Source organism: Lacerta agilis, chromosome 3 (assembly GCF_009819535.1).
Source record: "Lacerta agilis isolate rLacAgi1 chromosome 3, rLacAgi1.pri, whole genome shotgun sequence".
Classification (NCBI taxonomy): domain Eukaryota; kingdom Metazoa; phylum Chordata; class Lepidosauria; order Squamata; family Lacertidae; genus Lacerta; species Lacerta agilis.
This window is the reverse complement of record NC_046314.1, coordinates 66,320,095-66,337,138: the sequence shown is the minus strand read 5'-3', so window position 1 is coordinate 66,337,138 and position 17,044 is coordinate 66,320,095. Positions and strand designations below refer to the sequence as shown.

The 17,044-nt window shown below is 41.4% G+C and overlaps 2 protein-coding genes across 4 annotated transcripts in view; both read right to left on the bottom strand.

The window, feature by feature from the left end:
- The window catches only part of TULP4 (TUB like protein 4), a 93,765-nt gene extending 91,999 nt beyond the window's left edge, over positions 1-1,766 (bottom strand). The window contains exon 1 of one of the 3 annotated variants that reach the window (XM_033144089.1): positions 1,559-1,766. The gene's annotated coding sequence lies outside the window, so the exon portion shown is untranslated. Of the gene's footprint in view, positions 1-1,242; positions 1,436-1,558 lie in introns of those variants that run through there. The other 2 variants (XM_033144087.1, XM_033144088.1) reach the window with 2 other exon arrangements.
- A 12,534-nt stretch (positions 1,767-14,300) lies between these two features.
- Positions 14,301-17,041, bottom strand: GTF2H5 (general transcription factor IIH subunit 5). The gene is made up of 3 exons (XM_033144086.1): positions 16,935-17,041; positions 16,197-16,254; positions 14,301-14,540 (listed from the first exon to the last, which is right to left on the bottom strand). Exons 2-3 carry the CDS (start codon positions 16,229-16,231, stop codon positions 14,360-14,362), a joined length of 216 nt encoding a protein of 71 aa, XP_032999977.1. The 5' UTR covers positions 16,232-16,254; positions 16,935-17,041; the 3' UTR covers positions 14,301-14,359.
- Positions 17,042-17,044: the final 3 nt, after the last annotated feature.

The following is a 17,044-nucleotide window of genomic DNA, read 5'->3' as shown; positions in this document are numbered from 1 at the left end:
TCTCATTTGAGAGCACAGCATGTGGCTTAAGAAAGGGATGGCTTGGGCAGACAAATTTCAGCATGATAAAATGAACCTGCCAGTGAAACATGCTGCACAACATACAGTTGTATGGCCAACAGTTCTCATCAGATGACCCTTTACATCCTATTGCCTACCTAGTCAAAACTATTCCTGCACTTTGCAAGATTAAACACAGATATATGTACCAGCTATGGTGGGGGTAACCTGGCAAGCCCATCACCAACTCTCCTTTTTATTTGAAATAAACAAGGGTTAGAAAGAAAATGACAGGGCTGGAGATATTGCCTATTAACCTAGAGCTGAGAAAGTTATCACACTGTCTGATTAGTTGTAGCAACAGAGAAAGCTAACAGAATCTTCTTCCCAGGACCTTATTGATTACTTGTTCCCTATCTCCTAAGTTTTTAGGTAAAATGTTTAGTGATCCCATGTTCAAATTGTGCAGAAATTAGCATCATTTGTCAGAAGTGAAACACATCCAGATCAAAACAAGACTTAGCCATAAGTCCAGCACTACAGGTAAATGACATCAGTATTTTTCAGACAACTAATGCTGTTTCTCCTCCTTTCTTCTGTCCTGAATGCTGGCAGCTACTGCCAGATCCATCTTTAGCAGTGCTGTATATTCCACCCAGCAAGCTATATTACACAGGAAGGTTCAAAAAATCAAAATTCCTTCAATGGTGTGACATATAGGAAGGAAGCACAGGGAAGGGGTTTGAGAAGAGGAGAGAGGGGTGGTTTTGCTGCAAACCTACACCACAAGCAAAACAAGGGGCTCCATTCCAGTCACTGCCTCCTTTCCTACATAACCTCCTAGATGGCTGGCTAGTTGGCAGGAAAGACTGTAGACAAAAACAGCGCACCCTGAAGGGGAGCAAAATCAGGTGGTCCATCAGAACAAAAGAACCACAAACCAGAAGCCGCCTGGCTCCTTGCATGACACAACAACACACAGCCACCTTCCCACTCACCCACCCACCCACCCGCCACAGCCACCACCCCGACCCCAATCGCCTCCACCCCACCTCTGGGCAGCCTGTATTTTTGCTGCTTTCAGAGGTCCCACGCTCTTCTCCCCCACCCTCTCCTTTAAAAAATAATAATAATAATATAATGAATATAATAGAGGAAATGAAAATAAAGCCACACGAAATCTCTTGCCGAGCGAGAAGCAGCCCTGCTCCATCGCGAGAGGAAAACAAACAAATAAAATACCTCAACATTCACAAGCAGCCGGAGCATCTGATCTGACATGGGAGGGGAGACGGGCAGGATTTTATAGGCACCAACATCAGCCCTGGCGAGGTTCTCCCGCCCATACACAGAGATCCTGCATCCTCCTCCCGCGGGGAAGGGAGAATAATACCGCCAGGAGGGAATGCAATTGGAGGAGGGGGAAGAGAGAAGAAGAAAGAAAAGAGAGAGAGAGAGATCCAGTTTCCACATAGCAGCTAATAGGGTGGGTGGATGCAGTTAAAAGAAAATGGGACACACACACACACACACACACACACACAGGCCAATTCCTTACCTCCGTCCAGGGCGCAGCAGACTAAACAGGCAGCGCCGGCGGCAGCCACTAGAGCTCGTCCTGTGTGGCTTCCGCCCCGCCAGCCCCGTCTGCCTGCCGTTGCTCCTCCCCAACAAGCCCGGAGTCCAGAGCCTGTCTGTGTCTCTGTCTCTCGGTCCTGCTGCTGCTGCTGCTGGGCCTGACTCCCCTTTCACGTGACGCAGCCACATGACCCAACATGTTACTTGCTTCTCTTGCCGCCCCCCACCTCCGGCTCTTCCCCCTCCTCCTCTTCTCCGTGTCGGGGTCTCTCGTTCGGTGTCACGCGAGGAGGGCAAAAGGCGAGTCGCGCCTCTGAGCACGTGCAGAGAGCTTTTGCCTCTCCGCGCGGCGTGGAATGGCAGCCGAGCCTGTCCACCCCGCTATACGGGAGCGGAGGCAGTCGCTCCGGGTCAAAGGATGCGGCTTTCAGGCCTCGGCCTGGTACTGCCTCTGCGATTTCTTTCATGGCGAAAGGAAGATTCCGTTATTGTTTATCATTTGCCGCTGCGTTTTTTGAACATTTGTAATAACATTAATAACTGCATTGCTTAACAATATTCCCGTGATTTAAGACATCATTCTGGGGGGTGTGCAACTTCCCCAAGGGATGTGTTTTGTTTGTGGTATATAGTATTTAAGTACAGATTCTTAGGTGGTTTATAGGCCGTTGGTTTTTTCTGGAGCAACAACTGCAAATTCCGTCTTATTGCTGCCTACGGCGGCAACCTTGATCCAGCATCAATAGCTTTATAACTGTAATATAAAATGGGCCTCCCAGGATGAAAAAGGGTGTGTCCTCGCTTTCCTAGTTCCTAATTGCACCCATTCTGCCTAATTCTCTGTAATTCAGAAAATATGTGTTTGTATTTAGAACAATAGTTAAGAGGCGGTTTTAGGGTAACGCTACGAAGAACAAACTTAGTTGGTCTCTAAGGTGCTACTGGAAGGAATTTTTTATTATTATTTTGTTTTGACTATGGCAGACCAACACGGCTACCTACCTGTAACTGCTACCAGTTTAGTTGCACTGGGCACTGACATTGCAAGGGTTGCTGCAACAATAATGTAGAACGGGCGGACCAAATTTTAGCATTGCACAGGGCACCACAGAAATTTGAGAGCCCCAAGTCTGCCGCTGGATTTATAAATCATTTAATCAATTTAGTATACATAATAAAATTTAAAAAACAATAAAATAAAAACTTAAAACAAGTGTACAAATAACAATAAAACAAAAACAGTAAAACACCTAAAACCAATGTTGTTATTACTAGCACCCTCATAACTTGCATTGCTCTGGAATTCTAATAAACAAAAAATCAGTGCAGTTTTGAAAGTTTTGGTCCACCTTCTTGATTCAAAATGGCAGGCAGTTGCATCCTCACAGATGAAAATCCACTCCTTGATCTCAATAACCATGCAAATTTAGGTTACAACATCTTATGAGGTGTCCAAACGCAGAGCGAACACACTACTCTGCAAAATGTATAGATGATGATTTAAATTTCTTACTTGCACTTCACCATAAGGTCCCAAGGCAGCTTACCGTGGTTTGACAGTGCAATATTAAAAACAATTTAAAACAGATTACAGCCAGGAATAGGGTGGGTCCTTAATAATATACTGTATCTCTTAAAGGCCAGAGTGAAGAGGTGCATCTTCAGCATTCAATGCATAATAAATTCAGGCACACCTCTGCGGAAATAGATTATATGTTTAGGTAGGCTTGCTGAAATAATAAAAAATGGAATTTACTAGAATGCTTCTGTTCCAGCTAATTTAACTTTGAAGGAGAATTGCACTTTAAAATGACAAGTAAGAAATAACATGATGGGGACATTTTAGTAATCGCTCAAATGTTGTTGACATGGGAAATAGACAAACTATTATCCTTTGAAGTTATGAGGCAGGAAGTCGCAAGTGCCCTGTTGATGAATAAACTATTAATTCAAATAAGATTCAGATACAGGTTTAAAACTGGTATGAGCTGTGGATAAAACAATAGAGTAAGAATACGTGCCGAGGTTCACAGATGAAGGTGCGATGGAAACCCACCACACCCCCTGAAAATAAGGAATGGTGTTTTTATTTGTATAACTTGTTATAGTTTGTATTATATTGAAAGTCTGGAGTGTATTACTGATGTCTCCGCTGCCGCCACTGCCGCCCGCCCCCCAGTCTCTGCTTTGATATTTTAATACCTGTTTTCTGTGATTATTTTGTTGTATGCTTGATTTAGCATTTTAATAAAATAAAATAAAATAAACTGGTATGAGCACTGGAGTTAGAGGGTGTCTCTGGAGTGGAATGGATTTCTGAGCAATAGTTACACTGAAATTTAATTCAAAAGAACAGCCTAGCTAGATCAGGCCAAAGACTCATCTAGTCCAGTACCCTGTTATCTTCATGGCAAACGAGATGCCTATAGGGAGCCTATGAGCAGGGCCTGAGTGCAGCAGCATAATAATAATTTAATTTTTATGCCCCCTTTGCACACACAAAAATCATGCACAAAGCAACTTACAAGAAAAAGAGAAGCAGTATGTCTCAAAAATGACAATCACAAAAACAATTTCATAATAATAAAACAGCACTATAATAGCCTATAAAGCATCATACAAAGAACATTTCAGTGCTACAAATATAATAGCATAACAGCAGAAACAACAAGAGAGCTTGAGAGTTTCACCATTGTTCCTTGAAACCCCTCCCATGGAGAAATCCAAACAGACCCTCTCATGATGCTGCTTGCAGCCCCTGCTCTTGCAAGGCTTCTGAAAGCAGGGGTTTGGGATAGCTGAAAGCCCCTTCCCATGGTGTTGCTCACAATCATCCTTTGCTAGTACTGTAATTCCCAGCAACTGGCATTCAGAAGCATACAGCCTCTGACAGTGGAGGTAGAACATAGCCAACATGACTAGTAGCCACTGATAGTCTTATGCTCCTTAATCTACTGTAAAAGGCTTAGTCATTGTTCTAGGTACAGTACTGTACTTGTTTTTGCTTTTTCAGGATATTGCTTGACATGTTGCAAAATCCTGTAAAATTGGTTTCAGCAAAGTCATGGTGGGATCTTTGCAGCAATAAGCAATGACAGCCTGGAGGAGATGTTGCATGTTGTAAATTGTCTTCTGTTAAAAAAAAACCAACGACTTAGATCGTCTAACTCGTAGCATACATCATCCAGCACTGCAAATTTGTTGGATTGAACTACAATAAGCATAATTGAGTTTTGCCTTGATTGTACTACAATTCTTGCATAAACACCATCCCAGATAAAATCTGTTAGAGGGCAAAATTAGGTTTCTGTTGGTTGAGGAATGAGTGAGGCATATTCACAATGGATCCCATTTCCATCTCTCCTGTCCTACCTGTCTAGCAGTATCACACTAGGTTTTTTAATATTTTATGCTCTTGGGTTTTTCAAAGTCTTGATATAAAACCTCACTAGTGTACAGTGGTATCATGTTACCACATCTGTTGACTGCTGAGTCCCAATATCACCTTTTCTAATACCGGTAATAGGAGAGTAATTTCCCTGACAAAAACAGTATTTTTTATTGTATTATTAATTTTATTTCTATGCCACCCTATACCCAAAGGTATAATAACACCAATACAATTCACACATCCAGAAGGAAGTTGCAAATCTCAGAACAAATCATAATCATATCTGTGGCACAGAATGTCTACCATGTTTTTTCATGGGAGTGATTTGTGAGTGCCCTCCTGTGAAAGCAACAAGTATTATCAGAAGCAGCTGTGAATTTGTGTCAATCTAACACTCAGTTGTAAACTGATCTGTTAAATGAAACTGCAATTTCAAAAATTACATAATTTGCAAAATATAATTGTAGTGAATTTAAGGGATATGGTTTTCATGGTAAGGTTTTCTGTTTTTGACCAGTTTCATCTGAAGCTAGTAGCTGGGAAGGCACAGAGAGATTTGACTTCCTTTCTGTGCAGAATCCAAAGGAATGGGGTTTGGGAGAGGAGGTTTAGAACCCTTATGGGGGAGCTAGATGTCTTGCAGTGTTAATGTGGTGAAGTCCTTTCATTTTACGCTCATTCAGTCATACAGTATCTCATGAAGACTGTAGTCTCCAGTGACCTTCATTCTAATGAAACCAAATCCAGAGCATGTGCTGACACCCCTAAAGTACCTTACCACTTGGAGATTGGGCTGTGCATAACATTATTAGAAGACAAACAATTTCACATTTCATTTCTTGAAGAATGCTGGAATACAATTCAGTTGTAGTGACTTGTTAATTTGTGATTTGTCAGACCCTAGCCTTTCATCTGTAATTAGCAGGAATTAAATTCAAAATGAATTTTGCAGAACTGGGCTGAAACTGGGCTGAAACTGCAGCAAGTAACATTCAATAGGGACAAATCATGCAAAATTCTGCATGGTGGGGTGGCAGTCAAATGTGCAAGTATAGGATGGGGAATATGGTATGGCAATAGTACATGAGAAAAGGATACCAGGATTGTAACTGATCATAATCATAATGAATAATAACCATAGTTTAGAGGTCCCGGGCCCTAAGGAAGTCAGACTATCCTCCACCAGGGCCAAGGCCTTTTCAGTGATCACTCCGACCTGGTGGAATGCTCTGTCCTACAAGACTAGGGCCCTACAGGACTTAACCTCCTTCCGCCGGGCCTGTAAGACAGAGCTATTCCACCTGGCCTTTAATTTGAACTCAGTTTGATTTTTTATTTCCCTTCTCTTCCCCCCTCCCCTTTTTATGAAGATTACCCGCTCTGGGACCCCACAGCTAATTCTCCCCTGGCCACCTCGCTGGCCCAGGTAGGGCTATTTTAGCCAGCTAGCCCTGGTGACTATCTACAGGTAATGTTTATTGGATGGATTTCCCCCCAAACTGATTTTTGAACTTTGAATTTTATTGTTATTCATGCTTTTATATTGTATTTTATGCTGCTTTTATGTTGTATTACAATTAAGTTTTTTAAATTTGTTGTTAGCCGCCCTGAGCCCAGGTTTCTGAACCGGGAAGGGCAGGGTATAAATAAAAATTTATTATTGATTATTATTAAGGTGAACATGGCAGATAATGAAATTTTAGGCTGCATTAATAGAACTATAGTTCTCAAGTCACAGGAAGTAATAGTTCTACCTTATTGTGCAGCAGCTATGCCTCATTGGGAGTAGCATGCCCGTTTCTGACTGTTACACTTTAAAAAGTGTATATACAAATTAAAACAGGTTCAGAGAAGGGAAATTGAGATTGTAAGCAAGTTGGAAAGCAAGTCCTTTGAGGAAAGGTTGAAAAAGTTAAGTATGTTTAGCATGCAGAAGAGAAGACGGAGGGGGTACGTAATAGCACTCTTCCAATATCCGAGGAACTTTTACTTAGAAACAATGACTTCTCTGTTGCCCAAGAAGGCAGGACTAGATCTAGTGGGCTTAAGTTACAGGAGGGTAGATTTTGAGTGAACATTAGGAACAACTTCTGGACAATTAGAGTACTTTGATAATGGAGTGAATTACTTAAAAGGATGTGGGCTGTCCCTCAGTGAACATTTTTAAGCAGAGGCTGCAGCTCTGTGGTTCCTTCACTGAGCAAGGCTTGGACCAGAAGGCCTAAAAGGTCCCCTCAAACTCTATGATTTTATATAAGACATAATAACTTTGGGTGGCATCAAATGCTACTCCTACTCAGAATTAGACCCATTTAAATTAATGGACATGACTTAACTTAGGGTTATTCATTTCAGTGGGAGGAGTTCAATACTGTGCAGTATAGAGCTATGGTAATCGTTCTGTCAGCACAAAAAAAATCAGGTTGCCAGACAGAACGATTCCCATCTCCTCTTCCATGCTTTTCACACTATCCAAAGGCAATTGCAGAAGGTGCATGCATAGAAGTGGGGGAAATCACATTGCTCTAGCAGATGTCCTTGCAAAGGTTTCCACAAGAATGACGCATTAGTTGAATCCTGCACACCAAATCTACTGAACACAACTCCATATCTCAACAGTCTACTTGACACAAGAAACAGGAGCCCTATTCACTTGTTCCTCCTGTGTGTAGGAACCAGGGCTTTTTTCAGCTGGAACTCACAGGAACTCAGTTCTGGCACCTATCAAGTAGGTGCCATTGCCATTATAAGAGAACAAGGGTGAGTTCATGGTGAGTTCCGGCACCACTTTTTCTAGAAAAATGGCACTGGTAGGAACCATACGAAAGTGGTGAGCAGGATCTCATCTGTCTAGTCCGGCTGCTCCCAATATTACCATGCCCACTGTCCCCCACCCCATATCTATGCTGAAAGAAAACAAGATGCACAAACACTTGTACACACATAGATTCTCCACATGTTTGGAAATCTCAATCATGCAGAGTTCTTGAACTTGTGGATAGCCTGAGCATGCATCTAGCGGTACAGATATAGAATGATCACCTGGTGCAAACAACTTTAGTTTAGTTGTTAAAGACATTACTCTAGACCAGGAGTCGGCAAGGTATATCTTGCCTGGGCTGGATCAGTCCCTCTGTGGGCTGGATCACACACACGCCCATGATTTTTGGCATCTGCACGTATGCAGACGCGATTTCCAGTGTCGCAGAAGTGAGTCCCCACGCCGCGCTGATTTAGCGCAGCACACGAGCTGCTTCCGGCCCATGGGACTTACGTTGGTGACCCCTGCTCTAGTCCATGCACACCTTTGATCTATCACGCTTGTTAAAGCCTAAGCTTAAAAATGGGACACATGCAAACACTAGCCATGACAAATGGTGTCAGCCACAACTGGAAGTGTTTTGAGTCCTGAGAAATCTGGAAAGGCTACTCTTCAGCTTTTCACTCACTTCTTGTAATACCTGATTATCCGGCTTAATGATTGCTGAGCTGAACACCCTGCCTCACCGAATTAGTTTCCTCTCATTTGTGTTATAAGCATAAAAATCAGTATAATACAGAACATGCATAATAGCAGTCTGTTCTTTCTTTTAATATATATCTCACAGATCTAGAGTGAATTGGGATAGCCCTTTGCAGTTGCTCAGTTCAGGTTGTTACTTCTGGATAATTATGCTGTAAACTGCCCTGTGAGCTTTGGATAAAGGGCGGTATATAAACTTAATGAATAATAAAATAATAATTGCCTGAAATCAGCAACCTGACTTTGGGGTAGTATACCTAAATTACAATTTTGTATTACAGTGGTACCTCGGTTTACGAACTTAGTCCGTTCTTAAACCGAAACCGTTCTTAAACCGAGGGCTGCTTTCCCTAATGAGGCCTCCCACTGCTAGTGCCCTTCCACCATTCGGATTGCATTCTTAGACCGAGGTAAAGTTTGCAAACCAGGACACTACTTCCGGTTTTGCTGAGTTTGTAAACAGAATAGTTCGTAAACAGGGCTGTTCTTAAATCGAGATACCGCTGTACACCATTTAGCTCCACAATGCAACTTCCAAGTTAGCTAACTTTAATAAATAACAAAACAGAAAAAAATGAAAACATAGAGAGCAACCACCAACAGTCAATACCCCTGTACTGAAACTAACAAGCAACTATTACAAGGATACAAACAAGTTATAAGCACATTTTTGAATTGTGCATCTAAATAAGAAATGTTTTTAATTGGCACTGGGATACAAATAAAGAGGGAATAGCTAGAATTCTCATAGAGGGGCATTTCGTAGTCTACATCTGATGTCATCTTACATCCGATGTGGAGTAGATGGGCTGGGTTTGAAGACTTTTGGGACTTAATTGATGTTGTGTGTGTGTGTGTGTGTGTGTGTGTATTTCAGAAAATACTTGTGGAGACAAAAATTCAGGGCTTCTCACCAAAATTTAAGCAATGATACATACAGACCCTCCCAAACACTGAAGTTACACCCCAAACTAGAAAAATGTCCCAAGCTGTAGTCATCAAATCTCTGATTCGAAATTCAAATTTGGAAATCTTTGAATGTCTGTCCAGTGACATGAATATTTGAAACTGGAGATTTGTTTCCCCAACATCCCAACATTAGTTTCTGCTTTTAAAGAAGTGCAGAAATGTACCCCATCATAGTTGAGAGGAGACCTTGATGCTCCACTGCTAGGTGAGATTTTTTATGTGGTGACATGGGAGGCCTTCTCAGTGGTGACACCCCATTTGTGGAATGGCCTCCCTCTTGGAATATGCCATCTCTTATTTGGTTTTGTTCCCAGCAACGTGAAGATACACTTATTTGGTCAGGCATTTGTTAAGTATTACTATCCAGACTGTGTTAAGATATAGTTATTTCTGTGGTAGCTCTCGGTATTGATTTGTTAACTGCTCTTTCTTTATGGTATTATTAAGGTTTTTAAATGTTTTATTGTGCCCTAACCATAGATCATTTATGATTAAGGGCGGGCTAGAAATATAAAGAAACAAAATAATACATTTTCTTCTCACCACCTGATGACATACTTGGGTGGAAATGCTATGCCACTTACCTGGAAACAAACCCTGTTGAACTAAATGGTAATTAACTTCAGAGTAAAATTGCACAGGGTTGCTGTTAGTGTTGCCTACTTTTATTACTGCCTTTTTTATATCATGCTTTCAGAGACATTGTTTCTTCCTTTACATCTGTATCAGCCTAGCAATATTGGCTGCGATCTAAATATGAGCCATTGGGCCTTAATACAATATTGAAATAGCAATAGCAACGTTATAGTGCCACAAATACTGGCCTACCTTCAGTGCCTCTCACTGTTAATATTACTATAAATAATACCCAAGCCTCCCAGAAAATGTCAGTAGTCACTAAGTGAAAAACTTCAAATGCTTTAATTCTACCAAGTCTTATGCTATATGGATAGTTTTCACTAAAGTGCTTTTCATCTCAAAGTGAGGCATCATGAAGTAAGCTTGCTGCAATGGAGACAATACAGTACTCAGATTACTACAATAAACAATTAAAAATAGATTCGTGAGGCAAGGGAACAAGAGAAACTGTTGAATATCAATATCTACAATTAAAAAGTGGCTTTCTGCAAACCAGTAGAACTGTACTACCAGAAACCCAAACGGAATTTACTGTTTTTGACTTATTTTTTGCCAGCAAGGGGAGACTTGCCTCCCTCTTAAGATGAGGGAGTTCCAGCTGCTCACCTCAATTTTCTTTGCTCAAGGTCCTCAGGAAAACCAGTTGCCTGGCAACTTCCAGCAGGACAAGACTTCCCGCCATCATGGGCTGAGTGAGTTCTAGCTACTTGACCTATTCCCATGCCTCAGAGGTTTGGTGATCAAAGGGAAACACCAGCGAAGCCCAAGGAGGGCAGGTAACGTTGCTTGGATAATCATGGCACCATGTGACACCACGCTACTTATACAAAAAGCCAAAAAAGAAAAAGAAAAGCTGTTTGCCTATAAAATAAATTCCAATGGCCTATCAAAAGGTCACAAAATGGTGTGCAAGCCTTTTGGTTCTCCAGCTTTTATGTTGTCATTATGTTTATTTTTCATGTTGAAAGCTGCCTTGAGCATGGTTTGAACTATGGAAAGGCAACATACAAAGAAAATTATGTATGTATGCATGTATGTGCTGTTTTATCTAGTTCAACAGTAAACAAAGCATGGTGGGGAAGCCATCTGTCTGCATGTGGGAGTATGAGAGGACGTAGCATACATTCAAACAAGGCTCTATTGGGTGTTGTACAAGTTTCAGGTTATACCAGTCTATCGGAAATTTAAAAACAGAATGGTCAATTCCCCATGTCTGGAAATACAAAAATAGCTGTTATCCTGCTATGTCTATTTATGTTTCTGATGCTACACTTGAGTGTGATTGTATTGTGCAAGTCCTTTGCAAGCTGCTTTGAGAGCCTCTCAGGGTCTTAGCAGGATGTAACTTCTCTGAATAAACACATTTCTTCCCATCTTCCTTTTATATAATAAATTAAAATGAAGCATCCTTCCACTATGATATCATTCATAATCAATACACATATATTGATTAGAATAATTCCTGATTTTAAAGGCACTTATTTTGTTTTATTAAGTCTCACCTTGCCTACAAAGGGCTCAGAGCAGCTTATATATAATTCCCAACAGGCTCTCACCTGGACAGCTTCCAAGGATAGAGATTCATCAGAAATGCATCACTGCGTGTGCCAGCAGACCATTCTCTGAGCTGACAATGGAACATGCTCTTTTGGATATGATTAGTGTAGGAAGCGTAATAAAAGAAATACGTGTCTCGGGTGACTTTCTTTCCACGTTCTTGTGTTGACTCCGTTCACTGCTCTTTAAAAAAATAAGATGGGTCATGTAGATGACTTCTTTGCCAAAGGTAAACAATTTCTGTGGAAAACCTGCTCTTGCCCCCTTTCTGTTTGCATGCACCTCTGAAAGAGGTGCACAAGTGTCTTCAGAGCATAGCATTACAGAACCCACTGAATGGGAGGGGCTGGAAAGAGAAATAGAACAGTGATGACCAGCTTCATTCTAATTTGTGGGATGCTTTTTTGACTAAGGGGCTCAGAGTATGAGTATCACATATGCACTTTATAAATCCAATTTATATAAAGCAGGGAGGTGAGAGAGAGAGCACAAAAGGAAACTAACAGGGGAGGGGAGAAGGAAAACAGCATGAAAGCAGAGCCAAGTAGTGGGATCGTGGATGCTGCTTCCTTGCATGTAGTCCTGAAAGCTGGACAAATAATCTCATAGGTCAGCTGCTGCCTTCAAGCTGCTTGTGGGTCATTCTTGCCCTAGACAATTCCCTTGCACTTTGTCAGGATTCTCTTTCAATGCACATGAGAAGCCAAAATTATTAAACTGGGAAAACAAGATTAATAAAACCCAATTTTAATTGCTTAAGCAAGTTATCAGTGCTTGAAAAAGTGACAACTCCTTCCTTTTTCCTGCATAAGTAATGATCTAACTGAAAGAAACCATGTATCTGTTTAAAATAAAATACCGGTAAATCTCAGATTTCTCACTGTCCTTTTATAAGGAAAGCAACAGACTGGAGGGCAAGGGAAGCAGCTATCCCATTCTTTCATTTTGTTTTGGGTTTTTCTTTAAAAAAAAAATAATTGTTGTAAAACCTGGTAAGCTCCCCTTACTGGTATATTTTCTCATTGATAAGGCTTTTAGACCAGCAGGTGTGTGACTTAAATCAGAATCTTAATAGATTATTGGTGCTATATAAAGCATATGAGAAGAAACGGCTTGCTCTTTCCCTTAAAATTCACATTGATTTCTCCCATGGCTCACTAGGTAAAGCATTGACTTTGGACCCTCATACAAAGGCCATGCCACCCAGAGAATGACTACATAGCCTTAAGCATCTTCATCTTCCATCTGTACAATAGGAACAACAAAGGGCTTTTTACCCTTAAATATTATGAATCCAAAGGCATTAAAAGTGACTTGTGTGTTATAATTGGTAACTGTATTGCATCACCATAATAGCCACTTAGCAAGTGACATGCTTTTAAATTAATGGGAAAACATCTGCATCGGTAAAAGCAGGTGCAAGAAATGCATACTAACCTTCTCAGAGCCCAAAAGTTTAATTCCTTCCTGTTTTTTAGATTACATAATTAGCTATAAAATCTTTATTGCACTCTATTTTTATACAATATTGTAAAAGCTTTAATAAAAGTTTCAAACCTTTTTCAGTAGGGTTCATAATGAACCCTATAAATCAAAAGAAGAAAATTACTGGAAATGCTAAAAAATAAAAACCTGACCAAACCAAGCACAAGAACACTTTCCAACAGTGCAATCCTAACCATCTCTAAAAGTAAAGGTAAAGGGACCCCTGACCATTAGGTCCAGTCAAAAACGACTCTGGGGTTGCGGTGCTCATCTCGCGTTAATGGCCAAGGGAGCCGGCGTACAGCTTCCGGGTCATGTGGCCAGCATGACAAAGCCACTTCTGGCAAACCAGAGCAGTGCACGGAAACGCCGTTTACGTTCCCGCCGGAGTGGTACCTATTTATCTACTTGCACTTTGACGTGCTTTCGAACTGCTAGGCGGGCAGGAGCTGGGACCGAGCAACGGGAGCTCACCCTGTCGTGAGGATTCGAACCACCGACCTTGTGATCAGCAAGCCCTAGGCTCTGTGGTTTAACCCACAGCACCACCCGCGTCCCATCTCTACTCAGAAGTACCGGGTAAATCCTACTGAATTCACCTGGGCTTACTCCTAGGTAAGTGTGCCTAATACTGCAATCCTATACACAATCCTATGCCCTTAAGGCATAAACCTGATGGAACTTAGTGAGATATAGTTCTCTAAAAATGTTAAGACAGAGCTATAAACCTGTTGAAATTTATTCAATGTTATGAGGGATTCATTTTATTTTTGTATTTTTCAAGATCCATCACATGAAATTTGGCAGTCTCCTTTGGTTGTGTGAAAAAGTTGCACAATCCATTAAAAACAGAAGGCATACCAGTATGTGCTTTAAGGTTATCTTCCCTATAAAAGGAAAGTTAGAAAGAATAAACAATATGAACACTGATTTCCCCCACCCTCAATAAAGCATAGCCTAAAGTTCAAACAAGCAAACTCTAAAATCACTTGCAGTGGCAGACACTTTACTGGCTATCAAAAAACTATTCTTCATAGTCTGTAACTACCACAGTGAGAAAATCAAAGAGAATTCTTGAACATACAATCTAATTAAATAGTTTAGTTGCTATTGCTATTGAATCCCCACCAAATCTATTACCAGGAAAATCTACACATAAAGTTTCAGTTCCACATTTATTGATTGTAGTTTGACACAGACAATTCCAGTCCCATTTTCTATTTTTGTGTAATGGGAAAAGAGTTTTGGTCCATTAACTCTCCCACTTTCTCCTGCAGGAAGTAAACCATTTCAGCTAACACAAAGACATGTGTTTCATCCAAGTCTTGTATGATGAACTTCTTCCCCAGGGCATTTGATTCATCCAAGTACAGCAGAAACTGCTTCATGGCTGGGTCACTGTGGAGCCACAAATAAAATGGTCACATCACATGATACTTTAACTGAATTAAATTTACAAACCTTTGGAATAACTGAACTATAAGGCAGCTCAGGAGTATGTTTTCAGGACTGGTTTGTTACTTACCTCTGTAGTCATGGAAACTGGATGGTCTTCGGAAGCATTACTGAAATCCCCAGAGTGCTCTAAAGTTATTACATAGCTGGTGAGCTTCAGAAAAAGAAATTGGTAGTACTGCAGTTAAGACTCCTATTGAAAGCCAGGAGTCTGAGCAGCTCTTTGAGCTTAACCGATCAAAATACAACTAAAATTCAGTCAAGCTGTTTATAGTGTAAAAATCCGGCCTTCAAATAGGTTGAGCTGGACAGGGAACACAATCATAGGGCTATGGTAGTTGTATTTATCATATGGCTATGGTAGTAGGCATGATAGTTGTATTACAAGCAACAATATGTTTTAACTAGAGGGGGAAAGAAATGTGGTATAACACACAAAAATTAAAGCATAACATATTGCAGGGTGGTACAACAATTTGAAGAAAGGTATTTATTCTGTATCTCAAGAGTCTTGGATTTAGGAAAGGAACGCGGGTGGCGCTGTGGGTTAAATCACAGAGCCTAGGGCTTGCTGATCAGAAAGTCGGCGGTTCAAATCCCCGCGACGGGGTGAGCTCCCATTGCTCAGTCCCAGCTCCTGCCCACATAGCAGTTCCAAAGCATGTCAAAGTGCAAGTAGATAAATAGGTACTGCTCCAGCGGGAAGGTATTTGGCGTTTCTGTGCGCTGCTCTGGTTCACCAGAAGCAGCTTAGTCATGCTAGCCATGACCCAGAAGCTGTACGCTAGCTCCCTCGGCCAGTAACGCAAGATGAGCGCCGCAACCCCAGAGTTGGACACAACTGGACCTAATGGTCAGGGGTCCCTTTACCTTTATACCACTTTTTTTAGTTTCCTACTTTTATTCATACTCCATGCTAATGATTTCATTCAGGAATTATAATAACCAGTTTCCAGTTTCACTTATGTCATTTCATTTATTATTATTTATAAAATTTGTCCGCTGCTTTACCTTAGCCAGGGCAACCCAAAGCAGCTTACAACCAGACAGACAACCCCTCCTGCCAATAAATACATTAAAACCAAGAGGAAAATGAAATACACTTAAAACATCCTGCTCACTTAAAAAGGCCAGATAGTTAAAGAACAAGGGCCAGGTTATGAAGGAAAGTTTTTGCCTGGCACATAAATATATATAATGAAAGGGCTAGAGGAACCTCCCTGATTGAGGGCATTCCACAGACAAGGAGCCACCACAGAAAATCCCTGTTCTCATGTTGCCATCCTTTGGACCTCTCATAGAAGAGGCACCCAAAGAAGGGCCGAAGATGACGATCACATGGTCCTGGTTGATTCATAGGGGGAGAGGTGGTTCTTGAGGTATTGCAGTCCTAAGCCATTTAAGGCTTTATAGGTAAAAGCCAGCACTTTGAATTGGGCCCAGAAACTGATTGGCAGTTAGTGCAGTTGGGTCAGAATTGGTATTATATGCTCAAACCATCTTGCCCCAGCAAACAACCTGGCTGCTGAATTCTGCACCAGCTGAAGTTTCTGAACCATCTTCAGAGGCAGACCCACATATAATGAATGAGCTACTTACCATTCTATAAGTATTCCTTTCAAAACATTCACCATCTTCACAAAAGATTTTCAGACTCCTAAAGAAACCGATAAATGAAAAAGGAGTGAAAATATATGTGAGACACAGTTTATAGGAGAAGAAATTTTACTGAAGTTTTAAGGCTTCAGTCCTACCAAGGAATTCTGGAAGGAAGCCTCATTGAAACCAGTTAAATATTTTGCACGCACAGAATCACACTCTTAATCACCCTACAACTAGTAAAACAAGTGGGTAACAATACACATTAACACAATTCTGAATGCATACCAATATTTAAACACGTACTAGCACTCAACATAGAATCACAGAATTGTTGAGTTGGGAAGGGAGCATGAGGGTCATCTAGTCCAACCCCATGCAGTGCTAGAATCTTTTGCCCAACATGGGGCTCAAACCCACAACCTTGAGATTTAACAGTCTCACTCTACGTACTGAGTAAACGTAAGTAAAAAGTAATATTTTCAAGAAAGAAGGGGGGGGAGGTATCATTCATGGTTCTCAGGTTTAGAATCAGGTGGGGGGGCAAAGCTGCCTTAACCCATCCGCACATTTCAGCATTGGTCACCAGGCATCACATCAACAAGAGGCTACGCGAGGCTGGAGGAGGAGGAGGAAAATTGAGGGGCGCAAGGAGGAGGCCGCACAGCTGCTCTGGCCGAGTGAAAGTGCTGGCGGCGAACACGACAAACAAGGGGAAGCGGGTGGACACTCTCTTACGTTTCACACAACCGACAGCATCCCCTCGGAGGCGGAAAAATAAACCAAGGTCTCGCCTCTCCAGCAAACCGGAAGAGGCGGCCGCAGTTTAAGCCGCCTAGCTCCCGCCC

Excerpts from the sequence above, each read along its gene's own strand:
- GTF2H5 (XM_033144086.1), bottom strand. The coding sequence starts at position 16,231 with ATGGTGAATGTTTTGAAAGGAATACTTATAGAATG. Across the intron at positions 14,541-16,196 it reads AAAGGAATACTTATAGAATG|TGACCCAGCCATGAAGCAGT; the intron begins GTAAGTAGCTCA and ends GTGGCTCCACAG.